Raw genomic sequence first — 24,519 nt, 5'->3', positions numbered from 1 at the left:
GTGTGGCTTGGCCTGGGGCCAGGATCAAGTCAGGTTGGGGCCACGGTCAGGTCATTTTGAGGCTCAGCTTTAGGTCTGGGAGAAGAGGCTTAATCTGGGGCTGAGGAACAGACCCCACCTGCAGTAACTATTGTTTGAGTGCCTTTAGTACCTGGGGAGTGAGCCTTCAACTCTGAGTTCAACAGTAAAACCATTAGCAACGAGGCCTCCTGGACTCAATTTCCAAGGCATAGCTTCACTTGTAGCCTTTAGAGTCATTCTTGGAGGTAGGCTTCCAGGATGTGAGGGACCCGCAAGCTAGGCCTTCATGTGGGGTCATACAGCTTAGAACCGTAGACATCTACCTGGAGGAATCCAGCCCCTCCACTGTGCAGCTGGGGAGACCGAATCCAGAGTGGACGAGAGTTGCCTTGTCCAGGGTGCTGCCTACTGCACTTCTCTGGGAGCTGGGTCTGCGTGGGCTGGGCCTGTCCTTCTTTGCACTGTTTATCATCTTGCCACTGTCTCCAGGGCTACAAGATGGATGACCTCCTGACTTCCTATATCAGCCAGATGCTCACGGCCATGAGCAAACAGCGGGGCTCCCGGAGTGGCAAGTGAACAGTGTGGAGGCGGCACTGGCTCTGTGCCTGCGCCTCAGGTGGCAGCTGGGTGAAGACCTTTGCCATCGGGCAGGGAAGCTGGGCCGGCCAGCCACCAGTGACAGCACCAGCTTGGACTCTGGTCCTCCTTCCAGTGAGGTGGCCATGCTGGGGTGCAGAGCACCCTTCCAACACTCCTAAGGCCCACGGGTAGGATTCGGTCCTGGCTGTGGCCTTCCCGGTTGTAAGAGCCTGTGCTCCGTGCATGCTTCTCTCATCCAGACCAGCCCGGCCATGCGACCTCCTTTGGCTTTCTGTGTGCACTGGGACCGGGAATCAAGAGGACACCCTAGTTCTCCATCCTGGGAGCAACCAGACCAAACCAACCGAATCAAGAGTATTCTGACACCTAAGGACTGGACTGGTTGAATTCCCGTAAGCCCAGGACCCTCAGCTGGGTGGAGGAGACGGACCCCTCTCTCTATTGCAGTGTGAGTGCTGAGCCCCTTTCCTGACCACCTCAGGTCATAAAGCACGTGTTTCACCTTCTGGCCTGGGAGTGTCTCTAATGGGAGGAGGAGGGACAGAGTCTGTGGGGACAGGGCCTGTTGGCTGTGTAACTCTCTCCTTGGTCTGTGTACAGGGCCAAGCTGGTCTGGGCCTGGGGGTAGGGGTGTCTGAGCCCAAGGTGTGCTTGAAAGAGACTTAAAAGACTGGCTGAGACAAGGGCAGATAGCAGAGAAATGCTGGGCTTCGGCCTGGGCGGTGAGGACCTAAGTGTGCGTGGGCAGGGGGTCAAGGAGGGACTGGCTTCTGAGCCTTCACCAGGGCCAGTGGAGCCAGAGTGGCCCCGGAATCCTGCCAGAAACATCTCCTTGGTTCATCAAGAAATCATTGAGAACGCCACGAACAATGTCCCTTTGGGTTAAATCCCTACATCCAGTGGGTGCCTGTAAAATGCTACCTTGTCACCAGGATGGAACAACCAAGTTTGGCCATGACCTGGGCAGGTCTGGAGCTGGGGGCTTCAGAGAGGGAAGGTGTGATTTGGGGCTGTGGCCGGGATGAGTGCCTAGTGAGGTGACAGGGGAGAATCCCCTTGAAGTGGGTGTGTCTGTGATCTGCCTCGGGGCCCCCCTGATACTTCAGCAGAGCCAAGTCCTGCTTGCCCTCACACACCCAGGTGTTTAGCGTCTAGGTGCCCAACCGGCCCACAGGAGTACTATTCCTGTTCTCTGCAGCTGCCTGTGGGAGAGGGAGGGGTGGTTGTGGAAACGCAGGCCCCAAACCATAGCCCAGCCTTCTGGGATGGTCATGTTGCTGTCCTAGACTGTCTGCGCCCCCACCCCCCACCCCCCGAGTGGTTGCCTGCCTCCACAGTCAGTCCAGGATAAGCCTGGGCCTGGGAGAAGGTGCTACAGTGGTCTGCGCCTACACCATCATCGTATAGATGGGGATACTGAGGCTCAGGTAAGTGTGAATAGGTGAAGGTCACCTAGTGGAACTCAATTCACTGCTTCTGCTATTGGGATCCCACACAGAAGGGGCTCCAGCTGCTTGTTCCAAGTTGTAGTTTCCCTTCAAGGAATACGCATGAAATTATGCCCTTTCCATTGAGGAATCAGCCAACAGCAAACTATTAGGAAGCATCCCACTTCACACTAGATCACAAAGAAGCCCGTGGATAAAATCTTTGCCCCTAACATGCCCAGGCCACCTCTCATTTTCTGACCCGGGATGGCATCCCTTTTGCACTCATCCCCTCGTCTTTGTCAGCCTGAGTCATCACAGAAGGGTCCAAAGAATACATACTCCACTTACCTTCTGTCTTCCTGAAAGGTTGCCTTTATTTACACGCTGAAGTTCACCGCCGCCGCTCCATTAGCAGGGCTACTATGAAGGGTTCGGATGAGAAAAACCCGTATCATCCAGGGAAGAATGCGCTCCAGCTCCAAGACCACAGCAGTTGATTTTCCTCTTGCCTACACCCTGGAGCTGCATCCTTTATAGAAAGGCTAGACTAGACGTTCTCCATCGAGCTTCCAATGCTCTTCTGCACTCCCTTCTTGACCACTCCCCACCATCACCACCCTCAGGCACAGAGAGGAAGAATCAGAAGGGGGCAAGATGTGGCTCATTCTTTGAAGAGAGCCCAAAGGAGAAGGACATGCTGGATGTGGTGGAAAACATCATAAAACAGGATTCTTGGGAGTATTCAACAGTGGGAGTCTTTTTGGGTTGTTTTAGGGTGAGGGGTGTCTATGGAGGAAACTGCTGGGTCCTTTGCCTCTGGCACTGAAGTTTGGAGGGTGGCCTCTGTTGGCCTTCTAGGTGAGTGCTGGGGTGGATTCAAAGGCCTCCTCAGTGGGCACTGCTTGTCTAAGATCATCTGTAGCAGGCTCGGTGGCTTCCTGGACTGACTATGGTTCAATGCCTTTTTTCCTGGTTAAACCTGGGGAGGGGCTGCTGGAGGCTCTGGGCTTTTCCCAACTTGGGAAGGAGATGGCCTGGCTGCAGAGTAATCTTCTCCTTTCTCACTTTTTCTCCCTTTGTATCTTATACTTCCAGTGTCTGTGGGATAGAAAAGACAAACACACGGAGTTTTCAAATGTCGCCTCTCCAATCCCTGTTGGTCATGTAGTGAAATCCTCGTTATATTTAAAATGTTAGTCCCTCACTTACCATCTCAGGTTCTTTCCCCCTAGTTCTCCCTATCCCAGACTTTGTGCAAACTTTATCATGGTCATGCAATTCAGCATGCTGCTGGAATCGAAGAGTCTATTGTGTGAAGTTCCAACCCCCCAGGGAAGCCCTCAGAAGACAGAAATTAACATTCTCTTAAAGTTCATGCACTTCACAACCATTGCCTTAAAAAATGAACACAAGAAAAAGAGAGAAATAACACTCCTCTATTAGAATAGGAGCTTCTTATGGTCAGAGACTTTGTCTTGCTTGCCACTAGATACAGTGTTGTCACATAGTAAGTACTCAAAAAATAATTTTTATCTAGCTAATAGAAAAAATAGAAGGTGGAGAGGTCTTTTAGCAGTGGAGCTGGAAATTTGACTCTTACCAAAGACAAATTAAAAACTGGATAATATACAAAACGAAGAAAATATCTTAAATGATATAAGAATTTACAATAAGGGAGGAACTGTGTAGCCAAAATCTAGAAGAAAGTGAGAATCCAAAGTGGTAAGCCCAGGACTCGGTTATTTTTTTACCCTGAATGTAATTTCAATCTTGAAGAAATAGCTGCACACATGAGCTTTATCTTCTGTCAGGAGGAAGGGGATTTTTTATGGCTCTTGAGTGGAATTTGTAGGTCAACTGGATTTTAGGACAACAAATACCTAGGATATTAGGTTTTCTAATTCATGAATGTGGTGTATTGCTCCATTTATTTGGGTCTTCTCTCAGCAAACATTCGTAGTTTTCAGGCTTTATGTTGTTATAAATGGCATTTAGATTTTTAAAATTTTACCAATTACTCATTGGTAATATAAAGTCTTACAATTAATTTCTGTGTATATTGACCTTATATCCTGAGCGACTACTTAACCCACTTATTATTTTCAATAGGTTTGTTTGTTGTTTGATTCCTTAGAGTTTTTTAATTTAAATAATCATATCTGCAAATCAGAAATTTTATTTATTCCTTTATAGCTGTCATTTATCTTGTTAAACTGGCTATGATCTCCAGCATAATGCTGAATAGAAGTTGTGAGAGCAGCTATCCTTTCTGATCTTACAGGGAAAATATTCATTGCTTCCCCGTTAAAAATAATATTGGCAGTAGGTTTATTGTAAATATATTTTATCAGATTGAGGAAGTTTAATCCCTATTCCTAGTTATCCCAGACATTTATTATAAAGGAATGTTGACTTTTGTCAAATATGCTTTTTTTATTTTAATATGGGATTATATTAGTTTTTATATGAAATATCCATCTTGCATTACTGGTATACACCTTACTTTCTCATGATGTATCATCCTGTTTACATTGATTGATTCAATTTGCTAATATTTCATTAAGGATTTTTATGTCTAAGTTTGTAGATGATATTGATCTGTAAATTTTGTTCTGTACTGTCTTTGTGAAGTTTTATATGAGGACTTTTCTGGCCTCAAAAATCAGCTGGGAAGTGTTCTTTCCTCTTTTTTTTTTTTTTTGAGTTGGTATAATATTAGTGTCATTTATTTATTTATTTTTAGTTAATCCTCACCAGAGGATATTTTTCCCCATTGATTTTTAGAGAGTGGAAGGGAGGGGGCGGGGGAGAGACAAACATTGATGTGAAAGAGAGACATTGACTGGTTGCTTTCAGCACGAGCCCTGACCAGGGCAGGGGATTGAACCTGCAACCCAGGTACATAACTCTAGACTGGGAATCAAACTTGTGACCCTTCTGTGTGCAGGTTGGCACTCTAACCACTGAACACCACCGGCCAAGGCTATTAGTATTATTTCTTAAATATCTGAATAACCAGTGAAACTCTTTGGGCCCAAACTTTTCTTTCTGGTGAAGTTTTTGATATATGAATTTGATTTTGATAGTGGGTTATTACAAACTTCTATTTCTTTTTCTGTCAGGTCTGGTAAAATATATTTTCAGGAATGTTCCCTTCATTTTGGTTGTCAAATTTAATGACATAAAAATGTTCATAATTTTCCTTTATATGGCTAGGATCTATGGATATACTCTTTTATTCATCATTAATTATATTGGCAACCTCTTTCTCTCCCTCTCCCCCCTCACACATCTTGCTAAGAGTTTATCAATATTATTAAACTTTCCAAAGGACTAACTTTCCACTGTTTTGCATTTCCTTTGTATCTTTCTGTTTTATCGATTGCTGCTATATTTAGTATTTCCTTTCTTTTACTTAGGAAAAATGTACTCTTCTTTTTATAGATTCTTCAGGTAGAAACTTAATCAGTATTAAACCTTTCTTCCTTCTAACATTTAAATTTTCCTGTAAGTCCTGCTGTTGTATATGCATTACCCTTTACTTAAAAATACATAATATCTATGTTCCCTTGTGATTTACTCCTAAATCAATGGAATGTTTAAAAATACATTAATTTCCAGTATTTAGAGGCTAATCTAGATATTTTATTAATATTTGTTTTTAAGTTTGTTGTGGTCACAGAATACACTGTGTAAAGATCCAAATCTTTTGAAATTTATTTGAGACTTGTCTTATGGCTTGTCATCTGGTCTACCTTGGTAAATATGCCATGTACATTTGAAAATATCGTATATTCTTCCAGTTGTTGGGAATTTTGTTTTATGTCAATGTGACTGAAATTGTTGTTCAGATTTCTATAACCCTTCTGATTTTATTTTTGTGTGTGTGATTATTTATTTCAAGTACTGAGAGACTACTTATAAAATCTCCAACTATAATTTCTCTTTCATTTTTTGTTTCATATGGTTTGAAGCTCTGATATTAAGAGCATACATCATTTTATTTATAATGGCTTCCTGATATACTGACCTTTTCATCATTATGAAATCTTTGTTTCCAGTAATGTTCCATGTCTTGAAGTCTATTTTTTCTGATATTATTTCTTACTAGAGGCCCAGTGCATGAATTTGTGCATGGATGGGGTCCCTCAGCCTGGTTGACAATCAGGGCCAATTGCCCGATCAGGGTTGGCTGGCCAGGGGGAGGGACCCTGATCAGGGAGGGACCACAGGAAGTTGGCCAGCCACGGGAGGTTGGCTGTGGGAGCGCACTGCCCACCAGGGGGCAGCTCCTGCATTGAGTGTCTGCCCCCTGATGGTCAGTGTGCATCAAAGCAATCGGTCGTTTGGTCGACTGGTCGTAAAGGTTGTTTAGGCTCTTATATATATAGATGCAGATTGCTTGCATGATGTATTGTTTGCCCCATCCTTTTACTTTGAACCTATTTGTGACTTTGTTTTTAAGTATTTCTTTTGTAGACCACATATGGTTGGGATTTTCTTTTTTTCTATTAGACAATCTCTACTTTTGAGTATTTGGTCCATTTATATTTAATGTAATTAATAAAATGGTTGCATTTATGACTACCATGTTTCAACTTATTGTTTATTGTTTTTTTCTGTTATTTTGCTTCCTTTGTTCTCCTTTTTCTGAATCTATCTGCTATGAGATATATTATTGTGCTAGCTTTGAAAAAGTAATCTGCTTATGTTGTGAGAGGGCCATATGACAAGGACCTGAAGGTGAACTCCAGGAGCTCAGAGAAAAACCCTGTCATCAGTGATCAAGAGAACAGGGACAGTTACAATCCTACAATTCTAAGGAACTAAATTCTGCCAAAAACCAGTGAGAATGAAAGAGTAATCTTAAGTCTCAGCCAGGCCAATTCCTTTATTTTAGCCTGGTGAGACTCTAAACAGAGTACCCAGCTAACTCATGCCTAAATTCCTGGCCATAATAAAATTACTGAAAACCAGTAACAAAAGAAACAATCATAAAAAGCAGTCAGTAGGGGACATCTCTAATACTTTCAACAATAAAGATAAATGTTTTAAAAAGCAGAGGAAAAGGACATATTAGAAGTAGAGGAACAAAGAAAAGAAAATGAAAAACCTATTTTTATCTTGGAAGACTTTTCATAAGAAACTATATGAGCCCTAGCCGGTTTGGCTCAGTGGATAGAGTGTTGGGCTGTGGACTGAAGGGTCTCAGGTTCAATTCCAGTCAAGGGCATGTACCTCGGCTGCAGACTCCTCCCCAGCCAGGGCCCTAGTCGGGCTCATGCAAGAGGCAACCAATCAATGTGTTTCTCACACATCGATGTTTCTGTCTCTCCCTCTCTCTTCCATTCTCTCTAAAATCAATGGGAAAATATACTCAGGGGAGGATTTTAAAAGTAAAAGAAAAAAGAAACTATATAAGACAGAAAACAAAGGACTGAGTTCTTTAGAGTGCTGAAAAAATATATCCTAAAGCTAGAAAGGTGCTGAATATCCTCTGATGGCAACAGCCATACGTGCCATCCTGTTGGTGGCTATGGTCTAAGATGTGACACTGTGCTTAGTATTGGGGGCTCTATTCCCCTCAGCCTAGACTGAGGTTTTGGGTTCTATCTCGTCTTACTTGTTCCTTCCAGGATTCTAAACTTGGTCTTGAACCTTCTAGGTTTTTCTTGGAAGTACTCAAACAGCCTTTGATACCTTTTCTTTCTGCTTAGATCAGACAAAATTAGTTTATGCAATAGGCAACTAAAAACTCTTAATCTGAAATACTCAGCTTATTTTCTATTCACCTTCCCTCCTTTTCATTTTAACATGAAGGGTGTTGGAAGTTAACTGAGTACTTTTTCTAAGGCATATAGCCACTTCCTTCATTCAAGGTATACATATCTTCAAATGTTCCTTCAAAACCTCTCCTATCCATGATTTCCTCACCATTTCCATGTTCTTTTCATTTTTTGGCTCTGTTGGTAATGGGCTGAATTGTGTGCCCCCAAATTCACATGTTGAAGCCTTAACCCCAGTGCCTCAAAATCTAAACTATACTTGGCGATAGAGCCTTTAAAGAGTTTATTAAAATAAGGCCATTAGGGTGGGCAATAATCCAATCTGCCTGAAGAGAAGGAAATTTGGAGACAAACAGAGGCACTGAAGATGTGTATGCGCACAGAGGAAAGGCTGTGTGAGGTCACAGCAAGAAGGTGGCTATCCGCAAGCCAAGGACAGGGGCTCAGAAGAACCCAGACCTGCTGACACACTGATCTTGAACTTGTCTCCATACGTGTGAGAAAAGAAACTTTTGTTGCTTAAGCCACCAGCTTACGATATTTTATTATGGCAGCCTTAGTTTATTCACGCAACTACTGAAAATCATAAGGTATCTGGAATACAGCCCTCACACTTCTTAACAGCCAGTAGAGTGATCTTAAGATCCATGTAACTCAGAGTTACTTGAGAATTCTCCTCCCCTCAAGAGATTTGGACAATCTTGGTTTGAACCTTCAGTTTCACAGTATAAATGACTTCCATTTAATTTATTCAAATTTCTAAACATATTCTTTCAGAGTTCCTGTGGATCCATTCCTGACTCTAAGTATTGTGTTATTCAATCATCTATCGCTGGTGCATAGCATCTCAGGATCTTCACCACCATCCACAAGAAATTAAATTAATTCATGATTTTGTGCGGCTTTACTAAAGGTTCCAGGAACTGTGAAAGAAACAGTATCATGTACTGCACAGTCCTCTGCCTTCTAGTTGGTTTTTCCTTTGACATTGAACTGGCTTCCCAAACCAATAACAATGTGATTATCGCCATAACCTTTTGAAAGTTCAGTCTAGCTTACCCTTCCCTTACAGGACCTATCTCCCTTCCTCAGCACCTGAATTCTTCTGCTTAATAATAAAGTATTCTGTTATTCCATCCCCTCTACACAGAAACTGAGCATATTTCTCCCCTGTTTGAAACTCATTTGCCATCTCCTGACTGCTTATATGCAGGGCCCAGACTCTAGTCCAGCACTTCAGGATCTCTGCTGTGCCCCCCACCCCCGCCCCCAACCCTCCAACACATTGCCCACAGCTATTCTGGATGTGGGTGTCTGGACCACTGGTGTCAATAGCTATACTTCTGTCTGCTTCTTCACTGTTCTCTGTGGGCCAACCCTCTGCTCTCTAGAGCCAACCTCCATTTTTGCAATGATCTTCAGTCCCTCGCAGGGTGCTTGGCACAAAGTGAGAACTCAAGAACTGTGTGCTGAATAAAGATATGAAGAAATAAAAAGTAAATACCGTGTTCAACATCTTCCTATGGGGTCTCTGCTTAGAGAATGAAGTCCAAAATGAGCCTGATGTCAAGGGCCCTCCAGAATCTGTGCCCAGCTACACCTCTCACTTTTCTCTGGTCCCCACCCCTCCATATCCGACTCCCTCAGCACTTGTCAGTGACATGAAAAGCAGACCTCATGTCCTGGGGTAATGGGTAGCAGCAGTGGGGTAGGCCCCCAACTTTACCTGTGTAACTGCTGGTGCGTTCGAAGACTTGTTCTCTTAGGTTCTCTCTCCACCTGGAAGGAAGCAGACTATCCATGAATCTTGGATAACAATATAAGAATCCAAAAATAACAATAATCCAAGGTAGTGGCCAAAAATAACAACCCAAGGCAGTAGTAAAAAAAGAACAATAATCCAAGGCAGTAGCCAGAAAAGAAACATTATCCAGTAAAATTCTCACTTAAGCAGAGGGTTTGTAGTTTTCTCTTTAAAGGATAACTCACAAGTGAAGAAATGGTGGGCATGATTAGGTCTACACAACCATGGTCTCCTTTAGCTAAAATTCTTCTAGTTGGTGTTTCCTCTCCCACCTGGAAACTTGTAGCCATGTAGCATTATCCCTGCACGGATTCTGACATGGCATTTTCTTAGATAAAGATTATGGCCTAGAAAAGGACAATGATGTTCCCAGGGTCACCCTGCAACTAAGGGGCAAATCCAGGGCTAAAACCCAGGCTTCCAGGTCTGTGAACTTGCTGTTTACACAGCGTCCTCCTATGTCCAGTTTTGTGGAAGGTGGGAAGATGGAGGCACTTGTTCTTGACACCTTCAGCTCCCATCCTCTCCCCAAACCCCCACTGAATCTGTGGTCACTGAGCATCAGTGACAGTCCTTATCCTTAGAATATTGTCTTGTGCAGAGGAGGTGGAAGGGGTGTGATGAGCTGCAGGCAGCATGAAAAGAAATGAAGGGTTCAGATTACTAACTCTGTCTTCCTTTGAACTTGCCATGAAGAATGGATTATAGAGTGTTAAACTGTTTTTTCTCAGCTTCTCAAAGGGAACCACTTGTACTTTTATTTTGGGAAAAATTCATTTAAAATCACAAACATCTGCTTACCAATGAAAATAAAATATGGTGAAAATGAAAACTGCAGAAATACAATCCAGGAGAACCCACAGCAACACATAGGACTTTGGTGTCTGCAAAGTAGAAAACAAAGTACAGTTCATGAACTGTTGGGAGGGATTTTAGACCAGATGGGCCAAGTCCCTCACTCTGCTGCCAGGGCTGGGGATGGAGTGGAGGGGAACAAACCAGGCGGAGGAAGCTGCCTGATGTGGTGATCTCACACACAGAGAATACCTGCTGCTCTCCTAACAATCACCCTTCCAAGCAGGGAGGGGCTCTACGAGGGATGAAACTGCACACTCTTCATTTCCCTGGACGCTCAACACAGAGGCCTGAGGGAGTCCCAGAGAAATCTCATGGCAAGTCTGCTCTGGACCCAGGACCACAGCCCAAGCTCTGCAGTCCCAGCTCTCGGTGTTTCCATGGCTCGGCTTCCCAAGCCTGGCTGTTCATCCAAATCCACCTGCGCAGCTTTCAATGGTACAGGTTCCTGGGTCTCTCCACAGACCTCGGGAATTAGAACTCCTACATTTTTAACAACTTCCCAGGTGATACTGAAGCATCTCGTCTGTGAGCCAGCAGTTCTATATCATGATGCTTCAAGTAAGTAGGCTGAAATTATAATTCTCCCTTACCTAACATGTCCCCTGCTCCACACTCCTTGCCTGAATCACCACATCCCAGAGCCCCAGCTCCTAGGGCCTCTTGTGTGAGTTTTCTAATCTCCTGGTTTGATCCTCCCTTTCTTCCTCTACTGCTCCCCCTCCAATTTTACTTCATGCTACTGGGGCTGGCATTTTTTATTCTTTGTTAGGCCATTCCCCACCCTATCCCAAGGTCTTTCCTTGGATTGAATAATCCTATATAATAAAGAGGTAATATGCAAATTGACCATCACTCCAACACACAAGATGGCCACCCCCATGTGGTCAAAGATGGCCACCACAAGACGGCCAGCAGGGGAGGGAAGTTGTGGGAAATCAGGCCTGCAGGGGAGGGAAGTTAGGGGTGACTGGGCTAGCAGGGGAGGGCAGTTGGGAGCGACCAGGCTAGCAGGGGAGGGCAGTTAGGCATTGATCAGGCTGGCAGGGGAGTGGTTAGGGGATGATCAGGCTGGCAGGCAGAAGCAGTTAGGGGCAATCAGGCAGGCAGGCAGGCGAGCAGTTGGGAGCCAGTAGTCCTGGATTGTGAGAGGGATGTCCGACTGCCTAAATGGGCAGTCGGAAATCCCTTGAGGGGTCCCAGATTGGAGAGGGTGCAGGCTGGGCTGAGGGACACACACACACACACACACCCCTGCCCCCATGCATGAATTTCATGCACCGGGCCTCTAGTGACATTAATAAAAACACTAATGATCATGATAATAATAAGAACAACTAACAATTAATGAACACTACAGGAGCTAAGGAAGTGTTCTAAGCACTTGAAGGGTATTTTCACATCTAATGTTCACAACAGCCCTACTAGACAGGTGTAGTAGGAGCTCTTAACTAACTTCCACTAAACTGGGGCTCTCAACACCTTCTGGGAACCAGACTGACGGATGCATTGGCCTACTCCAGGATGCCCACCCCATGAGCATCACCAAGCAAAACCAAGAATAAGTTGTTCTTGTGCCTCAAATGGCTTAGAACAGTTGTATTTATTGTTTTAATTGTGCAGTATAATAAAATTTTACTTAAATCTGTAAAATCTGAGTGAAAATAAAAGTATACAATGTGACTTTGCTATTCCTCCCCCCAAAAAGGTGAAGTCTGTTTCTGCCCTCATCCACCTTGAATCTGGACTTGACCATGTGATTTTCTTTGGCCAATAGAACATTTCCAAGTTCACAGTAGGATCTGTGTGATAGAAGGGAGAAAGCCACACCTCCAAAATAATAGATGTCTCTGCTCTTAAGTTGCTCCCTAGGTGACTACACAGTGGGCAATATACAGGTCGGGTAGGGGACATAAAATCCTGTTATACCAGCATTGGAAGAACAATCTGGAAGTCAGCTCACCATGGAGTAGTGCGGGTAATTTATCTGCCTCAGGAGCACAATGTTGTCTGTGGTCACTGAGTTAATCTTGGAACACCAGGCCAGTGAGAAGACCCAAGGCTCATTGACGATATATAAGTTGATAATGAAGTTAGCTGCTTTATAATCACTGGAACAAAAACAGAATCCATACGAGATTTAGATTTAATCTTCCTCTCATCATCTAAAAAGGGAAAAGCTACCGGGTTTGTGAAAGGCTGCTGCTTAAATCACCAGAAGCAGCTGGTCCTGAAACGACTTATGATATGACATGCAGAATGGGTTCCTGTAGGAATGAGATAAGGGAATGGATTTGATACCTCTACTACTGCACCAACAGTGGTATGTTAGTAAAATGGATGGCCTAAGGCAGTGGTCGGCAAACCGCGGCTCGCAAGCCACATGCAGCTCTTTGGCCCCTTGAGTGTGGCTCTTCCACAAAATACCACGTGCGGGCACACATGTACGATGTGATTGAAACCTCGTGGCCCATGCGCAGAAGTCAGTTTTCGGCCTGGGCGAGTCTATTTTGAAGAAGTGGCCTTAGAAGAAGTGGGGGGTGTCGGTCGGTGGGTCGGGCGACAGGATATGCAGCGCAGGGGAGGCGCGCAATTCATGCACAAGTTGAGGATGGGAGAGTTGGAAGGGGTTGACCTCAGCGAACGTACCAATCAGATTGAGGATGTTTATAGCAAAGGCCAGCTTAGGAGTACCCTAATTAAGTTAATAACAATGTACCTACCTATATAGTTTAAGTTTAAAAAATTTGGCTCTCAAAAGGAATTTCAATCGTTGTACTGTTGATACTTGGCTCTGTTGACTAATGAGTTTGCCGACCACTGGCCTAAGGGATAGCAAAGAAAGAAAAAAGTCCTATTTGTAGTATTTGCTAATTTCTATCGTGTAAATACTCCAAGCATAGCCAATTTCAAACTACCGCTGGTAAAAACAGGTTTACATAGTTTCTGAATCAACACTAATAAAAGAGAAAAATGGTAATTGGCGTACGAGCTACCCTTTTCATTGGCTAATCAGGGCTATATGCAAATTAACTGCCAACTAAGATTGGCAGTTACCCCCAACAAGATGGCAGTTAATTTGCATATGTAGGCACAATGCAGGGAGGCGAAAGGGAAAGCAGGAAGAAGCCCCCTGCCACTGACAGTGATCGGAAACCCAGGGGGGAGCTAAGAGCCGGGGGGCAGGGCAAAGGCGGCCCTGGGGCCGCCTTTGCCCTGCCCCCCAGCCATGATCGGAGAATCAGGCGCCTTTGCCGCCCTGGCCAGTGATAGCAGGAAGTAGGGGTGGAGCCAGCGATGGGAACTGGGCACGGTCGAAGCTGGCAGTCCCAGGAGCTAGGGGTCCCTTGCCTGGGCCTAAAGCAAAGCCCATGATTGTGGGGCCACTGCAGCTGCAGGTCCCCGCTGCCTGGGCCGGACGCCTCAGCCAGAGGCGTCAGGCCTGGGCAAGGGGCCGATCCTGCGATTGGAGGGTGATGGGGGTCAACGCCTGAGGGCTCCCAGTATGTGAGAGGGGGCAGGCTGGGCTGAGGGACACTGCCCCCCCCCACACACACCCAGTGCACGAATTTTGTGCACCGGGCCCCTAGTATTTAATAATAGGCTCCCAAAAGCTGATATTAGTCAGTTCCAGCACACTATTGGATACCACCCTTTATTCTACCTGCTCTTATGGGTCTTCTTTACTTGAATGTAAGCAAATTAAAGGCAGAGACAATATCTTATTTATCTTTGTATATCCAGGTCCTAGCTAGCATAAGACTTGCCTTCATAAATAGTAGTTGAAGGAATGAATAAATGAATTCCAATTTGGTTAATATTTACATTTTGAATATAAAGATTTTTTATAAACATTGAATAGAGGGAATGAAACCCAATTTTCCCCAGTACACTAAATGCCTGTAGATACTTGTGTACAGTCTCCAGAAACAGGAAGAAAATAACTAGAGGAATATCTAGTGATTCTAATCAGGTAGTGATTTTCAGGGATTAAACTTCTCAGAAAATACACCATGTATAGCATATTGAAAACAACTCCATACAGCCTGGGTCTGAATCTCACCTCTGTCATATATATCAGCTTGGCAAGTTCTGTAAAATAAAAACAATACCACCAGCTTTGCAGGAATGTTGTCAATTATTACCCAATATGTGTCTAAGACAATTCTACATATCACCTAAAGATAAATAAAAAATAGAAGAAAATAGTAGTTAAAAGCTAGCTTTTCGTTTCTTTTGAAACCGACACACAAAAACCAATCACATTTTCATTTGGTAATAATGAACGGAGAGAAACTAAAATTAAAAACACAGTATCATTAACAATCACTCCAAATAAACTTAAATAATTAGTTATCTTAACAAAGTGCTGGATCTATAAGCTGAAAATTACAAAATATTGATGAAAGTAATCAAAGCATATTTAAATAAATGGAGAGACATATGCATTCATGGACTGAAATAAAGATGTCAATTCTCCTCAAATTGATCCACTGGCTTAATGCAATTCCCATCAAAATCCCAACAAGGTTTTTTGTACAATTTGGCCAGCTGGTTCTGAAATTTATATGTAAAGGAACAACCTCCAAGTAGCTAAAACAATCTTGAAAAAGAAGATAATAAATTGAAAGAGAATCACTATACCCAATATTAAAGGTTACTATACAGCTATAGTAATCAAGACAGTATAGTATTAGAGAAGGGATGAACACATAGTTCAGTGGAACATAATTTAATACCCAGAAATAGACCCACACAAATATGCCCAAATGATTTTTGATAAAGGTGAAAAAGTAATTCAATGAAATAATGAGCGGTTTTTTAAATGGTGCTAGAGCAATTGGACAAGCATAGGCAGAAAGAAAGAAGAACCTTGACCTAACCACACAATTTATATAAAAATAAACTCAAAATGGATCACAGATTTAAATATATAAAAACTAGAGGCCCAGTGCATAAAAATTTGTGCACTTGGGGGAGTCCCTCAGCCCGGCCTGTGCCCTCTCGCAGTCTGGGACCCCACAGGGGATGTCCACCTGCTGGCTTAGGCCCACACCCTGGGGGATCAGGCCTAAGCTGGCAGTCAGACATCCCTCTGGCAGCCCGGGAGCCCTTGGGGGAAGTCCACTTGCCAGTGGGGAGCAGGCCTAAGCTGTCGTCGAACATCCTTAGCGCTGCTGAGGAGGCAGAAGAGGCTCCTGCCACCACCGCTGTGCTGGCAGCTGTCAGCCTGGCTTGTGGCTGAGCACAGCTCTCCCTGTGGGAGTGCACTGATCACCAGGGGGCAGCTCTTGCATTGAGCGTCTGCCCCCTGGTGGTCAGTGTGTGTCATAGTGACCAGTCATTCCCAGTCGTTATGCTGTTAGGGTCAACTTGCATATTATCCTTTTATTATATAGGATAGAGGCCTGGTGCACGGGTGGGGGCCGGCTGGTTTGCCCTGAAGGGTGTCCTGGATCAGGGTGGGGGTCCCCCACTGGGTTGCCTGGCCAGCCTGGGTGAGGGGCTGATGGCTATTTGCAGGCTGGCCATGCCCCCCAGCAACCCAGGCTCCCAGCCTCTCCTTTTTTTCTTTTTTTTCAGCACCTCCTTGAGTGGAAGCCAGGGCAAGCTGGTATCTGGGATTTACTTATCTTCTATAATTGAAACTTTATAGCCTTGAGTGGAGCCAAGGGCTGGCCAGGGCAGGCGGGAAGCTTGGCTTCCTCAATCGCTGGGGGCAGCCCAAGCCTTCTGCTTGCTCCAGCTCCATGGCCACCACCATCTTAGTTGGGTTAATTTGCATACTTGCTCCTGATTGGCTGGTGGGTGTGGCTTGTGGGTGTAGTGGAGTGATGGTTAATTTGTATCTTTCTCTTTTATTAGTGTAGCTATAAAACTTTCAGGAAAAATAATAGGAGAAAATCTTTGATATCTAAGGGCTAGATCAGCCGTGGGCAAACTACGGCCGGCGGGCTGGATCCGGCCCGTTTGAAATGAATAAAACTAAAAAAAAAAAAAAAGACCGTACCCTTTTATGTAATGATGTTTACTTTGAATTTATATTAGTTCACACAAACACTCCATCCATGCTTTTGTTCCGGCCCTCTGGTCCAGTTTAAGAACCCATTGTGGCCCTTGAGTCAAAAAGTTTGCCCACCCCTGGGCTAGATGAACAGTTCTCAGACTTGACACTTAAAACATGATCCATAAAAGGGAAAAATGATATTGCACCTCATCAAAATTAAAAATGTTTTGCTCAGTTGAAAATCCTGTTGAGAGGATCTCAGAATAGCCATAGACTTGAGCAAAATATTTGCAAACCACATATCCAACAAAGGACTAGTATCTATAATATATAAAAGAACTCTCAAAGGTAAAAACAAAACAAAAATCAAGCAATCGATTGGAGAAGATATGAAGAGACAGAAGAGAATATACCGGTTGTGAATAGGCACATGGTAAGATGTTTATTAACCATCAGAGAACAAAAATTAAATCACGATGAGTACACACATCACTACACACCTATCAGAGAGGCTACAATAAAAAGTAGTGGTAATGCCAAATATTAGCAAGGATGCAGAGACACAGGAGCATCAGATATTGCCGGTAGGAATGTAAAATGATAGCCCCTTTGAAAAAGTTTGAGTTTCTTTTGTTTTTTTGTGTTTTTTTTTAATTAAATCTTTATTGTTCAGATTATTACATTTGTTCCTCTTCCCCCCCCCCATAACTCCCCTCCTCCCAGTTCCCGCCCCACCCTCCGCCCTCACTCCCCACCCACTGTCCTCATCCATAGGTGCACGATTTTTGTCCAGTCTCTTCCCACATCTCCCACACCCCTTTCCCCCCCAAGAATAGTCAGTCCATTCCCTTTCTATGTCCCTGATTCTATTATAATCAACAGTTCATTCTGTTCATCAGATTATTTATTCACTTGATTCTTAGATTCACTTGTTGATAGATGCATATTTGTTGTTCATAATTTGTATCTTTACCTTTTTCTTCCTCTTCCTCTTCTTAAAGGATACCTTTCAGCATTTCATATAGTACTGGTTTGGTGGTGATGAACTCCTTTAGCTTTTCCTTATCTGTGAAGCTCTTTATCTGACCTTCAATTCTGAATGATAGCTTTGCTGGATAAAGTAATCTTGGTTGTAGGTTCTTGGTATTCATCACTTTGAATATTTCTTGCCACTCCCTTCTGGCCTGCAAAGTTTCTGTTGAGAAATCAGCTGACAGTCGTATGGGTATTCCCTTGTAGGTAACTGAGTTTCTTTCTCTTGCTGTTTTTAAGATTCTCTCTTTATCTTTTGCTCTTGGCATTTTAATTATGATGTGTCTTGGTGTGGTCCTCTTTGGATTCCTTTTGTTTGGGGTTCTCCGCGCTTCTTGGACCTGTAAGTCCATTTCTTTCACCAGGTGGGGGAAGTTTTCTGTCATTATTTCTTCAAATAGGTTTTCAATATCTTGCTCTCTCTCCTCTTCTGGCACCCCTATAATTCTGATGTTGGTACGCTTGAAGCTGTCCCAGAGGCTCCTTACACTATCCTCGCAGTTTTGGATTCTTTTTTCATTTTGCTTTTCCGGTTGGATGTTTTTTGCTTCCTCGCATTTCAAATCATTGACTTGATTCTTGCGCTCCTCTGGTCTGCTGTCGGGCGTCTGTATAATATTCGTTATTTCAGTCCGTGTATGCTTAATTTCTAGTTGGTTCCCCAATATAAGATCGAGGGTCTTATTAGTTTTCGTGTAGATCTCATTAAGTTTATCGGCAGCTTCTAAACAGTTCTTGAGAGACCTTAAAAGTGTGGTTCTGAACTCTATATCTTCCATTGACAATTTTGTCCTGTTTCTTTGTCTCCACATTTTGTTATGCTTCCTTGGTGCACCCCCTAGTGGTCTTTGTTCGCAGTCTTATAGTTAAACCTTGATTGTTGTAGCTAATTCCAGGGAGGGTTTGACCTCCAGGCCAAGTGGCTATGAGAATCAGCTGTGTCAGCAGTGAGAGAACTTCTGTCCTCTAGGGAGGTGCTAATCTAGCCTTTGCCTGAGGTTATCCGGCAAATGCCTCTGTGCAGGGCTTGGGCGGGGCGGGTCGCACAGGATCAACAGGGTGGGCCGGAGAGAGCAGTTATGGCGGCTCTCAGTCCTGTCCCCAGGGGCTCTGCCTCTCTGAGTCCCAGCACCCGCTGCAAAGCTCGGAGAGAAAGCTGCACTCGCTCTGACCGAAGCCAGACAGTCCCGCTTCTCCCGTTTGAGTCTGGGTCCCTAAAGACTCGCCCGGATCTGGTGCTCAGAGTCTGCGACTCCCTCCTGATTGAAAACAACAACCGCGCCCTCCGCCGCCAGCCCGCTCCGCGCACTCCGCACCTCAGAATTTGATTTCAGCACTGCGCCTCCTCTGAGTGTCCGTGTGCGTTTCTCTTTCCTCCTAGTTGTAGGACTTCCACTCAGCCAGCGTTCCTGTGGTTCTGGGTGATGTCCGTTCTGTCTTTTAGTTTTACTTTTGAAGTAGTTGTTCAAAGCAGCAAACTCCGGCATTAACCTATGCTGCCATCTTGGTTCTCTGAGTTTCTTTTAAAACTAAAGAATTACCATACCCCTGAAATTATATTCTTGGGCATTTATCCATAGAAATAAAAACTTGTGTACACAGGAAGGGATTCTGAGAAGATGGCAGAGAAGGAAGCACCAGGAATCTGTCTCCCCACCTAACAACAGCTGTGTTGGCAGAACCTGGAACTGTGTAGTCTACTGAAGGCTTGCATCTTCCAGAGGAAGAGTTGGATGGTAAGTTATCATTAACTTTGATAATTTAATCACTTAGCACATTGGCAGTTACCCATCCCCCATATCCTAGCCCAGTGGTTGGCAAACTGCGGCTCGTGAGCCACATGCAGCTCTTTGGCCCCTTGAGTGTGGCTCTTCCACAAAATACCGACTTCTGCACATGGGCCACGAAGTTTCAATCGCACTGTACGTGTGCGCCTGCACGTGGTATTTTGTGGAAGAGCCACACTCAAGGGGCCAAAGAGCCGCAGGTGGCTCGTGAGCCGCAGTTTGCCGACCATGGCGCCTAGCCTCATGGCAGACAGCTATGCACAAGTTCCCGCAGCAGCCAAAGTGGGCAGGTCTGTGATATGATCACTGATTGATGCTTCTGATGAGAGAGGTGTGACAAAGAGGAGAGAAGCCCTAGTTGTTGCACCTCCCTCCACTGTTGCAAACCCTTCTTCCCCTTCCAGCTGAGGTGATTTTCAGGGGATTTACAGGACCAGTGATCTTTCTTCCCCACCTTTCATTTTTCTCTTTTTTCTGGTTTTGGAACCCAGATATTAAATACTGGGGCATTCACATCAGTAGATGAATGGATTAGAAAACTGTGGTACATCGATGTGGTACATCAATGGAATACTATGCTTCTGTGAAAAAGAAGGAACTCTTACCATTTGCAACGTCATGGATGGAACTGGAGAGCATTATGCTAAGTGAAATAAGCCAATCAATGAAGGAAAAATACCACATGATCTCACTCATTCATGGATAATAGAAACCATCATAAACTTTTGAACAATAGTAGATACAGAGGCAGAGCTGCCTCAAACAGATTGTCAAACTGCAGCGGAAGGCCGGGAAGGGTTGTGGGGCAGGAGGGAGGGGGGCAAGAGATCAACCGAAGGACTTGTATGCATGCATATAAGCATAACCAATGGACATAAGACACTCGGGGGTAGGGGAAGCCAGGGGATTGTCAAGGGCAGGGGGAAAAAAAAAGGACATATATGTAATACCTTTTGTAATACTTTAAGCAATAAAAAAAATTGAATAAAAGAAAAAACAGAAAAAAAAGTAAATACTAGGGCATTCAAAAGCAACGAAATATATAGGGAAAATTAGAAAGTGACTGTGTATGTCCAGAAAAAGGCATAGAAGATACCTGAGAAGACTTTAAGTTTATACCTCAGGCTGATCCTTGGCACAGACAACCAATCAACAAACAAATGTATACATAACAAAAAACAGCAAACCCTGAGGAAGGGGGAAAATCTGGAGTTACCAGATTATTAGATTCAAATGTCCTATTTAAAAAAAATCACAAACATACAAAGAAACAAGAAAGTATGGTCCAGCCCAGATGGTGTGATTCAGTGGTTGAGCATCGACCTATGAACCAGAAGATCCCAGTTCGATTCCTGGTCAGGGCACATGCCTGGGTTGTGGGCTCTATGCCCAGTGTGGGAAGTGTAGGAGACAGCCAATCAATGATTCTCTCTCATCATTGATGTTTCTATCTCTCTCCCTCTCCCTTCCTCTCTGAAATCAATAAAAATATATTAAATAAAAAGAAAATAAAGTAGGGAGTAGGGTCTATTCAAGGGGAAAAAAATCAGTAAAAACTGTCCCTAAAAAGACATGATGGTAGATATATTAGACAATGGCTTTAAAACAACCATCTTAAAGATAATTAAAGAACTAAAGAAGATGTGGATAAAGTAAAAAAAAATAAAAAAAGATACACAAAATGAAAATATTAATTAAAGGACAAAAAAACCTAAAAAAGAAACCAAAAACAAATTCTGGAGCTAAAAATACAGTAATTGAAATAAAAACCTATTAGCATTCAAAGGCAAATATGAGCAGTCAGAATAAAGAACCACTGTATTTTATGACAGGACAATAGACGTTAATGAGACTGAAAAAAAAGATTAAAGAAAAGTTAGCAGAGTCTGCAAGATCTGTTGTACACCATTAAATGAACCAATACATGAGTTGTTACAATCTCTGAAGGAGAAGAGAGAAAGGAGCAGAGAAAATATCTGAAGAAATAATGACTGAAAACTTCCTAAGTTTGATGAAAGACATGAATATAAACATTGAAGAAGTTCAATGAATTCCAACTAAGTTGAATTCATGGAGACACATTTTAAACAAATTTTCAAAAGACAAAGACAAAGAGAGAATTTTAAAAGCACTAATAGAGAAGTGACCGGTCACATGCAAGGGGTCCACAATAAATATCCGATCATAAACTTTGAAGGCCAGAAGGCAGTGTACCCACATATTCAGTGTTTTAAAAAAACACCTGTCAACCAAGAATCCTATATCCAGTAAAACTGTTCTTCAAAACTGAGGGGAAACTTGATAAATTCCTAGATAGACTAAAGCTGAGAACACTAGATCCTAGTTCATGGACACTAGGTCTGCCCTACAAGAAAAGATCAAGGGAGTCCTGCAAGGTGAAATGAAAAAGACAATAGATAGTTATTACTTTGTATCATTTGCTAAAAAGGGTTACACAAGAGAACTATGAACAATGGTTCCCAACAAATTGGATAACCTAGATGAAATGGACAAAATCCTAGAAACACAAAATCTACCAAGACTGAATCCTGAATAACTGGAAAACATGAAAACCTATAAGTAAAGAGACTGAATCATTAACCAAAGTCTTCCCCAAAATAGAAGTCTTAGAACTGATGTCTTCACTGGTGAATTCCACCTAACATTTAAAGAGGGACTAGTAATAACCCATTAGGATTGCTACGTCAAAAAAACAAACCAACAAGAATGTGAAGGATGTGGAAAAATTGGAACCCTTGTGCATTGTTGGTACAGCAGTTGTGGGAAACAACATGTCAGTTCCTCAAACAATTAGAATTGCTATATGATCCAGCAAGTCTACTTCTGGGTATACAGGCATATCTTGGAGATACTGTAGGTTCACATCCAAACCGCCACAATTAAGTGAAGATCTCAACAAAGCAAGTTACATGAATTTTTGGTTTCCAAGTGCACATAAAAGTTATGTTTACATCATACTGTAGTTTAGTAAGAGTGCAACAGCATTATGCCTAAAATAATAATATACACACCTTAATTAAAAAATACTTTACTGCTTAGTCCTAGCTGATTTGGCTCAGTGGATAGAGTGTCAGCCTGCAGACTGAAGGGTCCTGAGTTTGATTCCAGTCAAGGGCACATGCCCAGGTTGTTAGATCCTCAATAGGGGGCATACAGGAGGCAGCCTATCAATGATTCTTTCTCATCAATGATGCTTCTCTCTCTTTCTCTCCCTCTCCCTTCCTGTCTGAAATCAATAAAAAATATATTTAAAGATAAATAAATAAATAAATAAATAAATAAATAAATAATTTTTACTGCTTAAAAAACTCTGACCATCATCTAAGCTTTCACCAGGTTGTAATCTTTCACTGGTGGATGGTCTTGCTTTGATGTTGATGGCTGCTGATTGATCAGGGTGGTGTTTCCTGAAGGTTGGGGTGGCTGGCAATTTCTTAAAATAAGACAACAATGAAGTTAGCCCCACAATTGACTTTCTTTCACAAATGATTTCTCTGTAGCATGCAATACTATTTGATAGCATTTTACCCACAGTGAAAGTTCTTTTAAAATTGCAGTCAATCCTCTCAAACTCTGCTACCACTTTATTAACTAAGTTTATGTAATTTTTTTGTTTACTTGTTTATTTGAGCCAAACTGTCAACAACTGCCAGGAAACAAAATCTCAAGGCATTGAGATAATGCTCCCAAGTTTATGTAATTTTATATATCCTTGTTTGTCATTTCAACAATATTCACAGCATATTCAGCAGGAATAGATTTCATCTCTAGAAACCACTTTGGTCATCTGTAAGAAATAACTCCTCATCTGTTAAAGTTTTATGAGATTACAGCAATTTAGTCACATATTCAGGCTCTACTTCTAATTATAATTTTCTTTCTATTTCTACCACATCTGCAGTTACTTCTTCCACTGAAGTCTTGAACCCCTCCAAGTCATCTATGAGAATTAGAATCAACATTCCAGTCTCCTGTTAATGTTGATATTTTGACCTCGTCCTATGAATCACAGAAGTTCTGAATCTAGAATAGTAGCTCCTTTACAGAAGGTTTTCAATTTACTTTGCCCAAATCCATAAAAGGAATCACTAGTTATGACAGCTAGAGCCTCATGAAATTTATTTCTTACAATAAGACTTAAAGGTCAAAATTACTCCTTGATACATGGACTAAAGAACGGATGTTGTGTTAGCAGCATGAAAACAACATTAATCTCATTGTATATCTTCATCAGAGCTCTTGGGTGACCAGATGCATTATCAATGAGCAGTAATATTTTGAAAGGGATCTTTTGTGCTGAGCAGATCTTAATAGTAGGCTTAAAATATTCAGTAAACCATATTGTAAACAGATGTGCTGTTATCCAGCTTTGTTGTTCCATTTATAGGGCACAGGCAGAGTATATTTAGCACAATTCTTACGGACCATAGGATTTTCAGAATGGTAAATGAGTATTGGCTTCAACTTAAAGTCACCATGGCATTAGTTCCTAACAAGAGGGTCAGCCTGTCCTCTGAAGCTTTGAGACCAGGCATTGAGTTCTCCTTCCTAGCTCTGAAAATCCTGGATGGCATTTTATTCCAATATAAAGCTGTTTCATCTACACTAAAAATCTACAAATCTTTTGTTTAGTGTAATCACCTTTATTATCTCAGCTAGATCTTCTGGATAACTTGGTATAGCTTCTACATCAACACTTGCTGCTTCACTTTGCACTTTTATGTTATGGAGATGGTTTCTTTCCTTAAATCTTATGAACCAACCTCTGCTAGCTTCCAACTTTTCTTCTGCTGTCTTCTCACCTTTTTCAGCCTTCAAAGGACTAAACATCGTCCTTGTTCTGGATTAGGCATGGTTTAAAGAACTGTTGTGGCTGAATTGATCTTCTCTCCAGAACACTAAAAATTTCTCCATATCAATAATAAGGGTGTTTTGCTTTCTTATCCTTTGTGTGTTCATTTTTCCTTCAAGAACTTTTCTTCTGCATTTAAACTTAGCTGTTTGGCACAAGAGGCCTATCTTGGCTTTCAACATGTCTTCCTGACTAAGCTTAATCATTTCTAGCTTTTGATTTAAAGTGAGAGACATATGATTCTTCCTTTCACTTGAACATTTAGAGGCTATGATAGGATTAATAATGGACCAACCATTCCCATTAAAAGGCAGAGATTGA

General features: G+C 42.7%; 2 protein-coding genes across 2 annotated transcripts in view; one reads left to right on the top strand and one right to left on the bottom strand.

Moving 5' to 3' along the window:
• MYO7A (myosin VIIA) overlaps positions 1-6,641 on the top strand; it is an 87,608-nt gene extending 80,967 nt beyond the window's left edge. Inside the window, exon 49 of the mRNA XM_059708395.1 lies at positions 511-6,641. Within this exon, the coding sequence (XP_059564378.1) occupies positions 511-600 (90 nt within the window). The 3' untranslated portion in view covers positions 601-6,641. The remainder of the gene's footprint in view (positions 1-510) is intronic.
• Positions 6,642-9,483: 2,842 nt separating this feature from the next.
• Positions 9,484-24,519, bottom strand: part of GDPD4 (glycerophosphodiester phosphodiesterase domain containing 4) — an 86,035-nt gene continuing 70,999 nt past the window's right edge. Inside the window, exons 12-14 of the mRNA XM_059710658.1 lie at positions 12,463-12,610; positions 10,446-10,528; positions 9,484-9,619 (exon numbers count right to left, since the gene is read on the bottom strand). Coding sequence (XP_059566641.1) covers positions 9,484-9,619; positions 10,446-10,528; positions 12,463-12,610 — 367 coding nt within the window. The remainder of the gene's footprint in view (positions 9,620-10,445; positions 10,529-12,462; positions 12,611-24,519) is intronic.

This window comes from Myotis daubentonii, chromosome 9, assembly GCF_963259705.1.
Source record: "Myotis daubentonii chromosome 9, mMyoDau2.1, whole genome shotgun sequence".
NCBI classification, from domain to species: Eukaryota; Metazoa; Chordata; class Mammalia; order Chiroptera; family Vespertilionidae; genus Myotis; species Myotis daubentonii.
The sequence above is the reverse complement of the archived record's forward strand: the minus strand, read 5'-3'. Positions and strand labels throughout refer to the sequence as shown.